The 18,670-nt window shown below is 40.3% G+C and overlaps 1 protein-coding gene across 2 annotated transcripts in view; it reads right to left on the bottom strand.

Annotated features, from left to right (window-relative positions):
* MTMR12 (myotubularin related protein 12) overlaps positions 1 to 14,680 on the bottom strand; it is a 33,851-nt gene extending 19,171 nt beyond the window's left edge. The window contains exons 1-6 of one of the 2 annotated variants that reach the window (XM_051804711.1): positions 14,489 to 14,680; positions 6,419 to 6,473; positions 5,375 to 5,514; positions 3,500 to 3,572; positions 2,582 to 2,712; positions 1,835 to 1,928 (exon numbers count right to left, since the gene is read on the bottom strand). In XM_051804711.1, coding sequence (XP_051660671.1) covers positions 1,835 to 1,928; positions 2,582 to 2,712; positions 3,500 to 3,572; positions 5,375 to 5,514; positions 6,419 to 6,473; positions 14,489 to 14,665 — 670 coding nt within the window. In that variant the 5' untranslated portion in view covers positions 14,666 to 14,680. Of the gene's footprint in view, positions 1 to 1,834; positions 1,929 to 2,581; positions 2,713 to 3,499; positions 3,573 to 5,374; positions 5,515 to 6,418; positions 6,474 to 9,412; positions 11,684 to 14,488 lie in introns of those variants that run through there. The other variant, XM_051804712.1, reaches the window with a different exon arrangement.
* Positions 14,681 to 18,670: the final 3,990 nt, after the last annotated feature.

Below are 18,670 nucleotides of genomic sequence, written 5' to 3'. Positions count from 1 at the left end.
GTTTTAGGCACACATCATAGTTAAGTAACATCCTGCAACATCAGCTAACACTGAAATGCCAAACAGAGCTAGAACTTCCAGTGAAGATAAAATGGCAACTTGAAACTTTCCACTGTAAGAAGATAAGGTTGATGAAAAATTTACAGCTTGAAACAGAACATTATTAATGAGCTCTTACAGAAAAGTTACAATTTTAAAAGTATCAGACCATAAGAGGCATAAAAACCAATTTCTGAAGTTTACTTGGTTTGTCCTGTAACAATTTCATAAAGGAGACCTAGACACTTACTATTGAAAACAGTTACTAAAGCATGAAAGAATTCTGGCACGGCACTCCAATGTTGCTATAAAGACTAGGCTTCTCCCAGATTTCTCAGCCTCTCCCTGGAAAAGCTTAGTCTTTCTGATGTTTGTAGCTGAAACTGAACACCAGTTACAGGTAAAGTCTGCAGCAACTACCCGAGCCAGCAACAGGCCCTTGCAGCAAAGGTGGACAGTGTATTCTTGGGCTGCATCAGAAATCCACTGCCTACCACCTGAATGAAGTGACCATTGTTCTCAGCCTCCATAACTGAAGGGCTGTGTCCAGTGCTGGGCTCCCCAGCACAAGACAGGCACAGGGTTCCTGGGCCAAGCCCAGTGAAGGCCCACTGTCTTCACTGAAGGGCTCAAAGCACCTGCTATGAGGAGACACAGAGCTGGGATCATTCAGGCTACAGAAAAGCGGGCTCAGCAGGGGCACAGAGGGGGCCAGAAGTGTTCCCAGCCTGTATAAACATCTGACTAAGAGTGGAAGCAGGGGAGGAGAGTACAGAAGATGACTCTAGACTCAGTGACATGACAAAAGGCAGTTATGCACAACCTGAAATACAGGAAATTCCATTTAAATTTAACAATAAAATTTTTCACTACAAGGAGGGTCAAATAATGAAACAGACTGTCCAGAAAGGCTATGGATATATCTGAAACCCAACTGGACGTGACCCTGGTAAGTTGCTGTAGTTAACCCTACTCTGAAGGGGGGCAGATGGACATTGCTCCAGAGGTTTCTTCTAATCTCAGTGATTCTGAAATTTCTTGACATATTTTGCTAACTGTCTGATTAATTCCTTGCATACATCAAAACTTCCCTTAGTGAAAGGAATAGGTGTTGCTGGTGCACTGAGGATCAGGTTCCTAATTCAAAACAGCACTATTGAGGTCTGAACTGCAGAATGCTAAAAAGTGTACTGATAACTTTTTTATCTTGAATTTTGCAGCTTAGTTTATTAGTCAGCCCAGTTTGATCAAGAGGGAAGATTATGTAATAAATCAGCTTCATGAGGAAGTCAGATGTCTTCCAGAATCCTGCTTTGCAAACCTATGCTTTTTTTGCAGTTGCCTGGAAGCAGCATATTGCTTGCAAATGAGAGCAAAAAGGGAAATACTTTTTGACACGATGCCACTGCAAATGCAATAATTTCAGAATTAAGAGCAGGAAGTTTCGTTCACAGCAATAGTACAGGAAAAACCACATTGATAAAATACACAAAGTATTTTGTAGATGAACCACGTGAAAAGCATTTGCATATATTGGTCACAGTAAGTTTTCAATCCAGGGGTGCTACCCTTGCTTGGAAAATTTCTGTGCAACTACTCAAAGGACACAGACACCAAGAGCAGACGATTTAGAGACTCTGAACAACAAGTCTAACACGGGAAAAATGAATCTTCTGAGGCTATCTGCCAGCAGGACAGAGTCATAAGCCAAGCACACACTCAAATACTGAACATCCCAGACTGCTTAAGGAACTAACTACGCAACAAACAGATAAAAAAATAGAAAAACATTTACCTGTGTTGTTTGGGGCAGCTGATGCATAAGAGAACAGAAACAAACGTTTAAGCAGCTTAGGAGTCTGGCTATGATGAACTATACCACTGACGATCTAGAAGAGGACCAAAAATTAACACCCAAACACACACCAAGACTATCAGTGTTAAAAATGTGATTCTTTTTTTTTTGCCACCCACTCCATCCAGGTTTTAAACAAAACTCATGGATTCTATCCCCAACAGCTGAAAACTGACTTCTAGTAAGCTTTCTCTGTTGTCTGCAAGACACTGTATCTACTTGGCCTAAGTAGTATTATATATGTTCAACTTCCAGAATTACTCATATTCAAATAAAACTAGTAGACATCTAGTTTGGAGTTCAGATTAACCTGTCAAAAGAACTGAAGTTATCTGGAAACTAACAGCTTTCATAAGAAAAAGGATGAAGTCTAAAATATAATGAAATTACACATCACAAATAGAACAGCTTTACAAGTTTGCCTGAGCTGAAGCTGATTTCCTGCAGCACTCTAAAGTTCCAGTTTTCTTTAAAGAGCCAGTGCATCTGATCTTTTAACTGCTACACATAATGACAATCAATGAAATCAGTCTTTCTCAGAGGTGATCAGAGCAAGTTTTTTTAAATTATCAGAAAATACTTAAAGTTTCAGGGATCTCTCATGCTGAATTTTACCCTTCTCCCATCCTCACAAACACTCAACACTAAGCTTAAAAATAGAAAAACAAATTAAGTTACTATACTTACTCTTTTCACTTCCTCTTCTTTTGTGTATCTCAGGCAAAAATTAAATACTCTAAGATCTTTACAGTAGATAATTAACCTTTCTGGGTATTTTCTCAGCTGTCCAGTTAGAAGTTTCTTTTTCTCATCATAAACTGTAAAATTAAAAAGCCCAAGTAAATATCAAAAAGATATTTGCCATCTGTTGATATAGTTGTACCTGTCTGACTCTTCAGAATTCTCAATAAACTATTTCATCCCAAGTTTTAGCAAGAGAAAACAAGTATCATACAACACAGGTAGGCACACTCTTGTGTTAATATACTCAACCTTTTCTTTTAAACCCCTCAAATTACTTCATACGAGGTAGAAAACAAATTTGTAGCAAACCAGCTGCAAAGCACTCCTTGATTTACCTGAAAATTAAAACCAAGACCTCGTTTTAGATCTCCTTTAATATGTTGAAGATATCATGGATTTCATAAAACAAAGTTCCCTTAGACAAACAAGAAGTATTGTTTGGTAAGTTGGTACCTGTACTGCTCTGCAGTGTTACTGTTCAAATGAAGTGAATACCTCCACATTTACAGGAATAGTTGATTACACTGGAAGATCCTTGTGCACCAAACTTAAGAGACTTTTCACAGTACATTCTCTGGTTTGAATCATTGTATTTTGAAGGGATTGTTCTGTTCGTCCCAGTAAGATAATTAATCAAATTAATTCAATCAAATAAATTAAAATTAATTTGACAAGCTTGAAGGATCAGACTGGGTTCTGAGAGATTTCTTATCTGTCATTTCATCATTAAATATAACTGCAGCTGCTTGTTCTAGACTACCCAATCCTAGTTTCCAAAGTGACAAATCTATCAGTTTTCTAAAAACAATGTACATGTAAAAGGAGCACTACAAAACACCTCAGAGGAGAAAGCTGACCTACCTCCGTAGATTTGATCTACACATTGCAGGGTTATGTCATTTTCTCCTACAATTTTATTCTTAAATTCTGGTTCCTAGAACATAAAAAAATATTCTTAGAAAAGTCACACTGCTAAGCAGTAGCACCTTCTCACAAGTAAAGGATGCATTCAGTACATTAATATCAGCAGCACTTCTTATTCTTACAAGCTGTGTAAGGTAGAACACTGAAAATAGTTATTAAAATACAGACAGATGCAGGTTACACAGACAGTTTGTAAACTGCAGATACAGTTTTTTTAAGTCTCAGCCATGCTTAAAATGTACACAGATTTTATTTTTCCAATAGCTTCAAAGCACGTATTTCTATTGAGAGTCACTTTTCAAAGTAGAATCATCCCAGTAAACAGGAAATACAGTAACTTGATGGAATCCAAGCCCTTTTATGACAAGTTTCCTTGCTATGGGAACCTGGCAGGAAATACAAAGTCTCTTAAAAGAACAAGCATCCCAATAATATTCCAACATCATAGCCAGATTTATCACTGGGTAAAGTGAAGACACACACAACTCAATTATTACTGTGTCACCAAACTTGAAGTGATTTGGAGTTCCTTCCACTTTTATCATTCCACAGGTTCAGAGTTAAAAATGGCATTTCAGTGATGCTACAATTAAACAAGGTTATGTAAAATATTATTACCAAAAGGCTGATATACACTACATCAGTAAATTATATTTTGCTGTGAACAGAGTTAACCTTATTCACGTTACTTCCAGGTCTGCAGTACTCTGCATCAGGTGGCTAATACTGAACTTTTGTTAAAAGAAATATAGTTGACTTGGCATACTATAAAACCAAGGTCTAAAGTTAGTGGTAGAACAGAAAGTAGTATGGTCATTACTAACTTTCCACACTAATTACCAACTACTTCCACATCACTTGCAATTTATGCTAAGAAACTCCACAATTTGTTTTAATTCCAGAAGGTCCGAAAATCTGTATTTGGCTGCAGAAGCCTTAGTTTTAATGCTTAAACTTTGTGAAATTTTACCCCAAGAAACTTCTGACTACCATCAATGTGTGCTGATCATATTATTCTCATTGTTCTTCACTGTTGAGATCATCTTGCACTCAAGAGCCACATACCAGGCTCTCCTGTCACTTTTATCACCTAAATGGACCAAACTGTTTCAGTGCTTAAGCATATCAAAAAAGGTGTGGCATTATCATTCCCCTTTCACAGCTCAATTTGAGCACCTAAACCAAAGGAAACAAGATGGAAATAATTTTTAAGATTTGAGGAGCTTTTAGCTTATTCACTGTTTTGCAAGCTCAACAGCACTAGATTTTTAAATCTTTTCAGTAACACCTGACTTTGAATGGAATAATTCAAAGCCTTAGTGAGCCACACAAATTATCCGGAGCATTTCCACTGAGTACTAGCTTATTCAGTCTTGTACAGCCCTGAAGTAATTCTGCAGATGTAGCCCAAGTCAAGTCAGACAGATGTTATCCAGTACCAGAGCCATGTTTGACACTCACACTTCCACTACTGCTACCAGACAAGGAGTTAGAAATTGGGTTTAAATGAACAGCTGACATAATTTTCAAAACAACAGATTCTTTTAACTTAAGCTTCATCAACTCACAAAAGTTATAAACTATGTCTAAGGTAAGTGTCCACAATAAGCTTGCATTGTTTTTCGTTAAAATAATCATTAGAGCTTGAGGATGCAGATGCAGATTAAAGTTACTCTGCATGCATTAGAACAATTTATAAACTTATCTTTCCTTTACACAGGGATGCAAAAAAACCCCGATATGATTATTTATTCAGAAACACTACATGCTTTAGAGCCTGTTTGGTCATAATTAGAAAACTTGCTTTCCTACATTATCATCTGAAGCAGAATCATCATCAAGGAAAGAAATCTTGAAGTTCGTGCACACGAGTTTCCCGTAGGCGCCACGATTTGATCCATCTTCTTGCATATACTTGTACACTGTGCTTGCTTCACAAAGCAGCAGTTCACCTGTACGAAAGAAACACCAACTTGCAACACAACTGACATTTATAAGTTAATTGTTTCAGTTGTTATCTTAAACTCAGCATTAACTTCCTGACAGCTTCTCAGAACTCATCTGAAAATATTTCATCACTGTGACACAAAACCACCAAGAGGCAGCTCCTGAATCAGCACACTGAGAGCCTTCCAGGTTATTCACACTACTCAGGACAGCCTGAACTGCAGATGCTGAGGAGTTCTGTAACCAGAGGTATCTCTGTCATGGCCTACTCTAAGTGGCAGAAGAACAACACACAGAGTTGCAAAGAACAACCTTGCCAGTGTGTACTTGAAAAAAAAAAACAAACAACAGTAAAGAGTATCCAGTCAATAAACAAGTTAAACTCTTCCAATTTTCCTTTCTGTTAAACTCTAAGAATGCTGAAACAGTTGAGTTAATTATTTCAAGTTCATCATGGTTAATTCTTCATAACTTTGACTGAGGACATTGCTTATTTTGCAGGTCCCAGGGCTATTTTAAAGTTCTCATATGCAAGTTTGCATAAATAATGGTCAACAAAGATCTAGTCTTAGAATTCACAGGAAGAGAACTTCAAGTTTAAGAAAATAAAGTTTTAATAGGTAAAATCAGACAAACTCTTGGTCTTTCCTAGAAAGTGCAAGAAACTTAATACACCAATACTAGTTTATTGTAAACTTTTACTGATATTTTGTCTTTCCTGATCTTGGAAAACATTTTTTAAAAAGAAATAATTGTAAATTAAAAAAAAAAAAAAAGTCTTAACAGTAAATTAGGCATCAAAAGGCCTAAGTAACTCGCAGTAGAAGCAAAGCAACTAGAAAGTAAGTTTCCTCTAGTTCTTGACTTCAGTTCCCAAACAAAAAAAAACATGTAACATACAACAGTTACCTGGTAATAAGCGAGGATTTACTTCCTTTTCTATGGGTTCCTTTATGTGTATTTCCTAAAGACAGAAAGAGTAATTATTACTTTGAATTATTACCTTCAACACATGCTGTAAACAACTACACTCCCCCTCTAACACACCTCACATTCTAGCAAATAGGTAAATTAAAATTAAGCGAAACGCCTTCTATACAAAAGGAGAGTAAGTTTGCAATGTGATCCTTCTACTAAATGTCAGTAGTCTATTAGCTAAATAATTAAGTGGTTTGCCACCCACAGTGACAGTTACATGCATTTCTGAACACACACAAGAAAATGCATTATTTGTGTAAAGAACAGACAAAAATAAAGCATTACAAACACTAAGTTCTCTCAGCACATCTGAATGAATAAGCACAAACTTAGTATTACAACACCATCTCCCAGAATTCATTCATAAGCTTTGCCACATATGACTCACTATTTTTTCTAATGCATCCTTCACAGTTTTTCAAGGTTCATCCATCACTACCTGTTTCTGATTTTCTTACATGTATTATTTCAATCAAAGCACAAAAAGTTACTTAAACAGTACTAACACAATGTAAAAGGGACTTTAGGATCTCAGAGTCAAGAGGTAAAAACCAGTGATAGGATATTCTTTAGTTTGGACCTAAACTGCATAAAATGAATGTTCTCAGTATCGCTTATTCCAGCCTCATGACACTGATAGTTGGGCTAAAATCTCCAGCCAAAAGACTAATAAGCGAGAGGACATGCTACACCCTTCCTGCTCAGTTCAGAACTTCCTCCTCCAAGTCCAATCACTTCACACGCATTGGAGTCTTTCTGGAAAACTATTAGTTAACTGGAAACCCCCCCGGGGCCACAGCAATAAGCAATCTAATTTTAGTTTGTCACCAGCATCAGATACTGCAAATCAAGGCAAGCAATCAAAGGGAGATACAAGCAATAATAGTTTTGCTGGATTAAGTACAGAGAAACAAAAGCCCCTGAGAGCACAAAAATAACCCCCCCTGCCCTTCATATAAACACTTGCCCTCAACACTCAGAAGACTCAAAACAAAGCTTGAAAGTTGTACAGCAAAGCTAAAGACACCAGGAAATCATGTCATGAGAACAGCAGAGATGTTCACGACAGGCTGAAAAGAGAAAAAGGTTATAAAATTAAAATGGTGGTGAAGAAAGAAATCCATAACTACAGCTGGCAGCTAATGCAGAAAGCAAAACACAGTTTGCTACCTTTGACTTCTAAGAGTGGGCATTGTACGAGTAGCTTTTAATCAAAGTTCACACTTGTCAGCTAGAAAAATTACTGTAGCTTAATGTAAGTACTGCTGCATTCAGAGAAGATACGCACATTCTTTTCTTTCTCCAGTGTTGCCTCTTCACCACTCCTAAGCTAAACTTTGGATTTACTCGTGACTTTAATAGCCATACCTTATACAATCACTCTTTGTGTGCAACTACATGCAACACTGCTCAGAAATTGTATGCCAATAATCACTGCCACAGAACAGTAAAGCAGTATATTAACCAGGTAGCTTTTCCAGTAACTTTTACTTTGGGAGATATCATAAGGCATGTAATAACTACTGTTTCTGTATACACACTGCTTCAGTGTTTTAACTCATTGCCATGAGTACCATTTTATGTTACTGTTGGCAGATAAGACCTGAAGAAAAAAAAACTGACCTCAAATAAGTTCTTTATGCTTACATGCATTTGCTAAAATGCAATGAAGATTTTATACAGGTATCCAAAGCAATAATTTTGTACAGGTGCTTTGGGTGTTGGTTACAAGTTAAACTGGTTATCTTCTAAAAGGAATTAGAATTTTCATTAGATTCCATCAGAGCAGATTAGAGACCTCAGTCAAACAGTGAGACCACCATGTAAAATCCAGTTTTGCTTTGTTGACAAAACCCCACTCACTGAAGTGCTTACTATAGGCAGAATCCCTGTAACATTCAACAGCTTTCGAGAGCTAATCCTACAGAACAGTTCCATTTGAAAGTCAACATTTATATTCCCATAATGAATTAATGAACATATTAAACACTAGGGATAGCTAGACTGCAAGCCATGAATGTTGCTGAAGAATCCATACTGTGGGACTCATTTTCCAAGGGAGGGTATTAAAACACATTAAATTCTAGTAACATTTTGTAGATACATTTTGTATTTGCTCTTTTCAGGGAGAAGGCAAAGATCTTTAGGAAGATATGTTGTTAACTCACCATGAGTCTGTGCAAGTTGTGCAGGAAACCACATCTTTAGCTACCATCTCCATTCTGTTTCAAATTTTTTTTAACATGTATTTAAGTTTTGGGGCAACACAGATCCTACCACTAACTTAAGAGCCTGCTGACACTAGAATTCATGCTGTTCAACATCCCTTTAATTAGTCACAGGTTAATAGTCTCCCATCCAGTTCTTTTATCCCTGGGTTTGTCTGATACATAGTAAGGTAATTTGGTTCATAAGATCAGCTGGGATGTATGTACTTGTGCTACATCTGGTTTTGCAGTTAGTGCCCATTGTTAGCAGAACTGGCTCATCAACAGGTCAGATGAGCACAGAAACAAAAGAAAGGGAAGCAGCAGGAGTAAATCTGTCCTTTTCCACAAAAGCTACTAAACACATTTGGACTTCAGGAATCTTCACCCTTTGACCATTTGCTGAAGCTAAGCATGCAAGCACTTTCCATATGTGACCACAGAAAGCTATGCAGATTGTAGGGAGACACTTCTCACAGATCTATTTAGATAGATCTGTAGCTTCCCGGTTCTGAATTCCCCAAACAGCATTTTGTCACTTCTTACTCAAGATACAACACAGGAAACCCTACTAGCAGCCACAGCTAAAAGCAGACACCCATAGGACACCACACAAATGACAAAAATTAACTTCAGATACTATAGAGACAAAGACCTGAACTTTGCTGAGGGTTCTAGAAACTTCTTTCTCAGAGATGCTTCTCACTAGTGCACTCACCTTGTGCTACAGTCCTTTTTCCAGGCTCTAGAATAGTGGTAGGTATTACAGCAATGCCCTTTAAAATTATCAGTTGTAACAGTGCAGAGTACCAAATCATGCCACAATTTCAGGCTGACATATAAGGCTGACACCTTATTAATTCATAATGCATACTCCTCCTAGCTAGTTCAAAGCAACTTCAGGTGATTGCCCTATAAAAACATGAAGTAGTAGGGAAAGGAGACACCACACTGCTCACAGATTCTCTGCCTCAACACGGGAGAAAAGACAATACAGAAACTGTTTTTCCTAAGGAAAGGCTCACCCCTTCTCATCTTGGGTTTTACCTGAGTATGAGCAACAACTGCACAGTTTGCAATACCCAGGGACTACATTCAGGTCTCCCAAAAACATATATTTGAAGGGACTAGTGTATACTCCCCACATGGGTCTGGGGAGGTCTTCCCCAAGCGCTGAAGGCACATGTGAGGCAACATCAAGTTCAGGGCCAGCAAGTCAAGCAGCAGCTATGCTTCATTAAGAGGGTCCTAACAGCTGGAGCAGGAAAGGAATCCCAAGCGAGCCCTGCTTTTTGTCCTACAGCCTCACTACAACTGAGAGCAATTCCTCTCACTCCACGTGGAGGTAAACAACTGTGTACAGGAGATATGTAAAGAGAGAAAAACACTACCTGCATGCTAGAACACAGACCTTGTTAGAAAATCTGGATATTTGCTTTTCAATCAGTATTGCAATATATATATAGAGAGATAGATACAAGTCTGTTGACACTGGATGTTGCTCATCACTCCCAGCAGAGACCACGCATACAGTCTGCTACTGCAAACTGTATGCTGTAAACTCTGAACCCACCTTACCCACAGTAACGCCTCCATTTATCCATAGCTGGACATTTGTGCTAGAGGTAGTTCCAACAATGAAAAATGAGATTTTTTAGTAAATATACTGAGAAAACATGTTTCTGAGATTCAAACAGTAAAGTTATCACTTTCAGGGTATCAAGAGTGTTGGCTGAAAAGTACATTTTTTCAAAGCTGACAGCAAATAGTAGAGCTGTGAGGACACAGGATACTTTCGTGTTTTTATACAGTTTTCCAAAAGTAAGCTCAGCATGGGGAAGCTCTACATCATGGTGAGGTTTGCTATGAACATCTGCTTTTTTTTCATATTTACTTCATCAAGAGATTAAAAGAGGGGTGAAAGATAAATGTATAGTTAAGAAAGTTATCAGTTGTAAGAGTCAAACTGTACTGAAATACTTGCAAGCCTGTTGTGGTGCTCCAACAAACAACGTACAGCGTTCCTGAGTAAAATAAATCAAACTTGTGCCTGACAGTTCCACCAGAACGTCACGCAAAAAAGGAAATACCTGTGCAAATGCATAGCATATACTTTGTATTCTGAAACAAACCACATTAAGTACTTGGTATTTTCTTTATTGGTCACACAAGCCTAATCCCATGTTGTATGCCATACAATCCAGAGAATATACTTACCACACTTCAATAACATTGCTGAAAATAATCTCTAACTGCTTGTTTTCCTTCCTTTCACTCCATTATTCAACAGTCCATTAGATCATAGCGCGTGTTTTCCATGTCCGTTTCATCTCTTATCCTTTCCTCTTTCCTTACATTGTCCTGTCCATCCCCTCTGACATCAGCTCCTGGCTTCCCCCATGTCAGCCCAGCTGTCCTCTTCAATAACTCCTATTCCATATACCACTAACCCTTTAATGACACCATTCCAGCTTTGAAGGAGCACTGTGCTATTTTAAGAGTGGTTACTACAGAACCCGCAATATTGTACCAAGATTTACAAGCAAAAAGTATTTGCAGTGGTTATGAGCTAAAAAATGTGCAGGATCTGAGAGACAAAGCACAACAGGTATGAAAGTTACCCTCAGCAGTCTGTGGTGTACTCCAGATTTCAGGGACAAGCAGCATGGAGCAGAACAACCTCTTTTAAAGTTTAAGGGCTAACACATGAAATAGCATTCCATAATAATTAACACGAAGGATTTAACTCTAAAGAATGTATGTACACAAAAATCAACTTTAAGCTTGAAATCAAATGTAATATCTACTTTTTTATCCAAATTAAAGATTTTTTTAGGAAAATATGATCTACCTCGTTTGCCCTGTAAATCCCCTCAGTTTTGAAAGTTTGAAAAGTTAGAAATCATGAAGTAGTTCAATGGTTCTTGTTTCTGTGTCTCCATAGACAAATATTCCAAGTCTATGATCAGACATGTCAAAACATTGACTTTATACCCCAGTATTCACCCCACTTCCTGCAGGGTAGCCAAGTCTGTCCTGAGGGGAAGTGTGTCATTAATATCAACATCCTACAGTCTCACTCTCAACAGACCATTGATTGATCTGTGGTTTCATACAGCAGAGCATAACTAGGTTATATTTAGTCAGATGTCAAAAACACTGCTTTTCCAGACATTCTGGGGTTTCACAGCAGAAAATACTTCTGTTCCTTTAATAAAGAGCATTTTCTTTTCAGTCCTTACTTCCATGTGGTCATATATTAACATGAATAGTGTTCCTGTTTCTTTTCTTAATCAAACACACAGCACAGCTTAAAGCTAACTTAAATTTTACTTTTCAGAACATTGCCTAGTGTGTCCCTCAAGTATCTGAAGATGGAATAAATAAGAAGGGCTAAACCAAAACTCAGCGCTGGCTGTTGATTTCCTTATTGTAGGGCTCCCCTAACCCAGAAGGGGCATCTTAAGGTCTTAAACAACTTCCCAAGCAAACAAGGATGAGCCCAAAGAACCTGGAGGCTGTAAGCAAGGGGAGGCTACAGCATAACGCTAGCATATCGCTCTCTGTTGCACCATGGTTGACAGGAAATCTTGCTGCAGGTTAGAAGCACAAAGAGATTCAAGGCAAGGCTCTGTAAATTCAGCAAGAAGTCCACCACTGACTCCAATGCTACCCAGATGTAAATTCAAATTCATCAAGTCCCTGAACTGCTGTTACCCATCTTTTGACAGGACCTGCCAGAGAAAGCATCATGCTGAATAAACCTGTTGCCAATATTCCTCCCTGAGCACCTGGAAGTTAACAATACCTTGATCAAATTTCCCAGCCAACCAAACTATGTTCAATACACAGGGAATTAGGAATTTCCCCCTGTTCTATCAGTCTAGATCCATTTTAAAAACTCAGCTATATGAAAGTTAACTTGTACAGGAAACTCATGTTCAGAAAGTTATTTTTCTTGGGTGCATACAGAATACAGTTCCTTGAGAGATGCTCACTTCTGATTACTTTAGGATATTAAATCAACATGCTTTTTCTAGATACCCAAATAGCCTTACAGGTTTCAACATATATCTAATTTTATTTTTTTTAATCCTCAAAAAAGCCACTAAAGTCTTCAGTTTCCTGTGTAACCATTAAGGTAGTCATAGGCTGTCAACAAGAGCAGAGTGACACTTGCTTTACTTGCTACTCACATCAGACCTCAATTTCACTGAGTTTTTGAAGGTGCTAGTGAGACACCAATTCTATGGCAGAAGTCACAACTAACACAAAGTTTCTGCTGCAAGAGTCCATGAAATTGTTAAATTTAAGTCTAAAAAGGAGAGGGCTAAAAGCAGCAGAAATATGTCAAGAGTTAATGACTGCAAGCTCGAGTGAATCAGGATATTTCATTAAGAGCTTCATCTTCCAATATTAAATACTTCTGTTATTCTTCCTGCAGCCATCAATCATATTTGAGGTGTTACATCACTGCAGTTGAAATCAAGCTAAAGTACTCTTTATTATTTGATATTTTACTATTTTGCACTATATATATTTGACTTGTACTTTTCCAGACCAGTCATTTTTTCTAGCGAGCTTTAGGCATCCACCTCACTCATTTAAGTGGTGAAATATCATCCAGTAAGTCCAACAAGTCAAGTTGTGACCTTCACAAAATTCAGTTCCCTGAGAACTGAATTTTGCATATTTGTACAAGGTACTTTCCTAAGGTGAAACAGTGACATCACACAGGGATATAGTGGCTGACTCCAGAAATATTTGTACATGTCATTTACACCTGTTTTCTCTTGGAAATACAAGAAAGAGAAAACTTTTAAAGCAAACCAATGAAACTACAAGCCACTAGGCCTGAACAGCATATAGAACCAGTTTTGCTATCACAAACTAAGGACCTAAGCTTTAAGCGGCACAGCTACTTTAGTTGTAACAACTCTGCATTGTTTTCAGATCCAGTAAAAAATAAAAGCAGTGGACTTACCAAGGTCCTACCAGTGACATACTGTACTAACCAACAAGATAAACAAAAACCTCTTCCTTAAGAAGATCTCATGAGAATCAAAAAATTAAGAAGAACCGGTCTGACACACATTACAAAGAACTAGGAGGTGGGGAAAAAAACCCAACACATATGGCTCATTTTCATGGATTGGTTTAACTAGAAAACAGCTGTTTACCAGGAATAAGAATGGAGAAATACAGAATAATACTGACCTAATGCCATCTGGTAACAAGATGACCTCAGTAAACCGAGTGTAAGGTCACTTCGACCAAGGCGCCAACGCAAGTTTCAATAAGTAAGTGCAAGGACAAGAGGGAAGAACAATACGAAGGTTGAACACAGAAAGATACACACAGCCAAGAGCTGTTACGGAGGGAGATCCAGAGCTTTCCAGCGGCAGAACTGAGAGCAAGGAGTTCACCGAGGCACAGCGCGAAGTGATGTTCAGGGACAATAAGAACAACAGGTTCGGAAAGTCCCACCTTACAGGACGAGCAGCCACAGCCCGACATCTGGTCCCCGCTCATAAAAGCAACTCCTCTGACCAGCCAGTGATATTTCTAAATATTTTCTCAGCTTTTTTTTCACCCCCTCACCTTCGGGGCAGCCCCCGGGAGGCTCAGCCCCGCAGTCTCCGGCGGCACCCCCGGCACCGTCCCCGCTCCCTCAGGATCCTCCGCTCCCCGCGGACCCGCCGGGGCCGAGGGGGCGGGAGGACCCCGCGGCCCCCGCCGCGGCCCCGCCGCCCCTCCCGTGGCCCTTCCCCGCCCGCCCCCGCGCCCCCCGCACCTCCGGGCTGATGTAGGACACGAAGGACGGCTTGGCCGCCCTGGCCCCGCCGCCCAACATGGCCCCGGCCGGCGGCCGCACCGCTTCCCTGGGCTCGTCCCGAGCGGGGAGACAGCGGAAGGAGCGAGCCCGCCGCGGCGCGGCCAGGATCCGCATCACGGAGCCGACACCGCCCATGCCCGCCCACAGCCCCAAACCCGGCCCCGGCCCGGCCCCCCGACGGCCATTTCTGGGGCGCCGCCTCCCGCCCACAGCCCGCACTGGGCCCGGCCGCTGTCAGTCACCGTCCCTGGGGTGGGAGGGCACGGCCCTGGGCATCTCCCGAGGGATGTCCCGGGAAGGTGCTGGCGGCTCTTGCTTTGATCTGCTGGACGCGGCTTAGGCTAACAGGGGTCCCTCCTCCGCTGGCTTTCTGAATTCGGGGTGACCGCGTCCCTTTTTGCGTTGCTGAGAGGAGCGCCTGCCCCTGCCTGTGCCTCGGTCCCGTTGTCACTTCCACAGAGTCATAAAATCACGGAATGGTTTGGGTTGTAAAGGACCTAAAGCTCATTTCGTTCCAAACCCCCTTGCTATAGGCAGAGACACCTTCCACCAGACCAGGTTGCTCGGAACACCATCCAGCTTACTCTTGAACATTTCCAGGGATGGGGCATCCACAGCTTCTGTGGGCAACCTGTAGCAGAGCCTCACCACCCTCACAGTCAAGAATATCTTCCTAATATCCAATCTAAACTTTGTTTTAGTCATCCATGGCACTGTTTTGTACTCAGCTGCAAAACGCCAGTCTTGTATCTGTGCAAACTTGTAAGAAAAGTCAGCATTAAATAAAATCTGAACAAAGCACTGAGGTGTAGAGTTTTAGTTATGGCAGAAGTGCAAGGAAAATGACATGAAATTAGCTCTCCATGAAATAATCCTCTAAATCCTCTAAAACCGGACTGCTAATAGACCCCAAGAAGTCCTCTGCTCAATATCTGTTCGTGTGTTACAACCACAGCCTCTCTGGAATGTCGTCTTTGGACGCTGTAAACGAACACCGGGTTTACCTGGTATCTAGGTTACTTTTAAAAGCTCCACTTTTATATGGATACAGAACAATGCAAATATTGTAAGTGGCCTGTGGCAATGCAGCAAGACAACACAGCAATTCAAATGATGAATGGTAACCCAGGCGACAATTTGCACACAGAGTTTATGGAAATATTTTTACAAATAAAACATACTTTACAAACTTCGGTAGACCATAAGATGTGAATATCAATAGCTACTTAAATAATAATAAAAAGTACTTCTGATATCATTCTCTCCCTTTTTCTTGCAATACTCTTTATTTACCTTGCTCCAAACCCAGACCTAGGAAAACTAAAAGAGGAAGAAAAAGGATTACGTGTGTAAGACAGCCTTTATAAAAATAAAATAGACTGACTGTTTTAATTCAGAAATAAAACAATTTCCCTATTTTCAAACTCAAGGAAAAAGAAGTCTTTGGATTTAATCACCTTCAAGAAAATTGTCAGAAAAAAAAGAAAATTCAGAGATTAGGTTTCATTAGTAGTTTTACAACAACGGTTATTCTGGTATGGGATCCCACGCAGAAGAGCTCTCGTTTCACTCCACAGCTGCTTCCTTGTCATTCCTTACATTGCAGCTGACCTCAGCTGCATAGGTCAAAAGTACACCCCATGGGATTAAATTGGTGTAAATCCAGGGAGAGGGGAAATGTAGGACTGCATTTCTGTGCTCCCTAGTGTATTAAAATACACAAAGAAAGAGAACGGCACTATAAAAAAAAAAGTTTTAAAGTATATCTGAATTTACAGTGGGAATAGCATGAATACCTCAGAATGCCATGAAGGCACACTAAGGCAAAAATCAGCTACTTACTGACATAACACGTTTCAAAGAGGAAGGATGTTTTGACACTAGGCCAGAGTCTTAACTTGGATGGGAAGTGCAAAAGGAGCTTTAATTCCCACATAGCACATGGGAATTCATTCTTCAACATCTCATAAAAAAAAAAGCCCTACATCCAAAAAAATCGGAATGTAACTGCTAATATCCACAGCAAAAAAATCCGTGTCCTGTCCCTGGTAATGAACAGGAAGTGTTCCTTCCTGGGGTTTGCTCTCCAGGCTGCCAAATGTGCAGGGCTCAACCAATCGCAGAAGGAATTTGAAGCCTTTTGCCTGGAATTTAAGGGTGGGATTCAGATCCCCTTCATCAGTCAGTGTGTTCACCTTTTCTGGAATGAATGAAATAAACTGTCACACATGCAGGTTAACTCAGAAAAGTACACTGGCATCTGAAAGGGCCAGCTGCAACCCACAGTGACCCAACAGATCACAGAGCCCTGAGGGCTTTGGGGATCTTCCCTTTCCTCAGAAAGGCCTCTGTCTTCTCCTTTTCTCTTCTAAAATCTGGAGTCTGTGGGGAGTACTCACAAAAGCCAACTTCAACCCAGCCACCTGATCTCCATAGATTCCTCCTGCAGACAGTGGAGGGAAATAGGGTCCTTGTGAAGGCACCCAAATATAGTCTTTGTTAAGAAACAGCCTCAAGAGAGTGCCCAGTGCTCAGAGCACCTCGGGAAACCAGCTTGGTCAGACTGAAGCTGGTCTTCTGAAGTGCCCTACTTCCCCTCCTTGTCTTTACACTATAGTCATCTACTGCCTCTCATTTATGTATTTATATATTTACTTTTCTGTCACTTTCATGTGCTCCCTCCCCGCACATTTTCACTCTGTAGTGTTGTTCCAAATTACCCCCTGTAATTTTCTCCCTGTGAGGAGATAAGGCAGTTGAATCCTGCATCATTTGGGATTATTCTCTTCACCAGTGAAGACTTTTTCAGACATAATTTTGCAACAAATTGAAATTCCTGGGATGGCGTATTAACAGGATATGTCTTCCCACGTTACTTCTAAATGGGAAGTGTTGTTTCATTCTGCCAATGACTTCCAGTATATTAAAAAAAAAGTGTGTAAAATTATGTAATTTAATTTTATTCAGTTTTACATTTCTCAGTTATATCAGTGACAGTCATGCAAATGTAGAAGACTAAAACTTTTTAAAAGTCAAGTTCTAGTTTATCTGTGGTGGGTGAGGAACATACAGCATTTTACTGCCCCTATTTTATCCTGATACTCTGAACTCTCTAAAAACATAATCACAGTATTCACCTTTAAAAGAAGGAAACTCCAGACCAGCTCTGCTCTTCCCCTGAACAGAGATTGCTTTGTTTAAAAAATTTACGTGCCATTACTTTGAGTAATTCTTTGGGCTGAATTCTCAGCTGTGCCCAGGCTGGGTGGGAACAGCTGACGGAGGGGAAACAAAAGGAGCCACTTGCAGCTTTTCTATCAATTTTTTCAGGGATCCTCTCAACTGCAAGTTGTGTCTCCCATTTTCCTTCGTGGCAGTCCTCCTCATCACCATTGCCTTGGCCATGGGGAGTGAGTAGCCTGGATAAGGCATTATCCGAGGCAGTATCTGGAGTGCAGTTGGCAAAGATCACTGAACACAGCTTTGTGCCGCATTCCAGCTTTTCTGAGCCTGGGACTCTGTAAATTGCGGTGCCTTGGGGAGTCCAAATGGTGCTCGGATGCACTGTGGTGCACTCGGGTGGGATGCAGGTCAGTGTGTGTTGTTGTGGATGCTTTGGTATGGGTTGCACAGGTGTCACGAATTTTTAAAGCCATTTCTGGGGGTTGAGCAAACTTGTGCGACTACTGAATTTCTACTCCCGATTTCCTCTTGCTGAAGAAAATAGAAGGAGCCTTTGCCCTTCTGTAGACCTGCAAAGTCACAGGTGGGCAGAGCTTCCATTCCAGAGGGGTGAATCACTGGCAGGACTCCGTGGCTGTGCACCCCTTTGACCTCCCATCATGGCTACGTCCAGGTGTAGACACTACTTTCAGTAAGTGCATCTCCAGTGGTGGCACAGGTAAAGATTTTGACACAGCAGCTGGAAAGAGAATCTTACAAAGTTACCCTTTGTCAAGGTTTCACAGTCCTCCTCTTCTATCCAGAAAAGCTACCTGGACAGAATTTGAAGATTTTTCTTTTTTTCACGTTTGTCTGGGCATTACCAGAAGAACTGCACAAACCTAGGTATTTCTGTCATACATGTAGAGTTACTCTTGACACTTCCCAGAGCATTACACATGGTCACGTGTGCTAAGA

This window comes from Manacus candei, unplaced genomic scaffold (assembly GCF_025592945.1).
Source record: "Manacus candei isolate 608988 ecotype Guabito, Panama unplaced genomic scaffold, ASM2559294v1 h1tg000061l, whole genome shotgun sequence".
NCBI lineage: Eukaryota > Metazoa > Chordata > Aves > Passeriformes > Pipridae > Manacus > Manacus candei.
The sequence above is the reverse complement of the archived record's forward strand: the minus strand, read 5'-3'. Positions and strand labels throughout refer to the sequence as shown.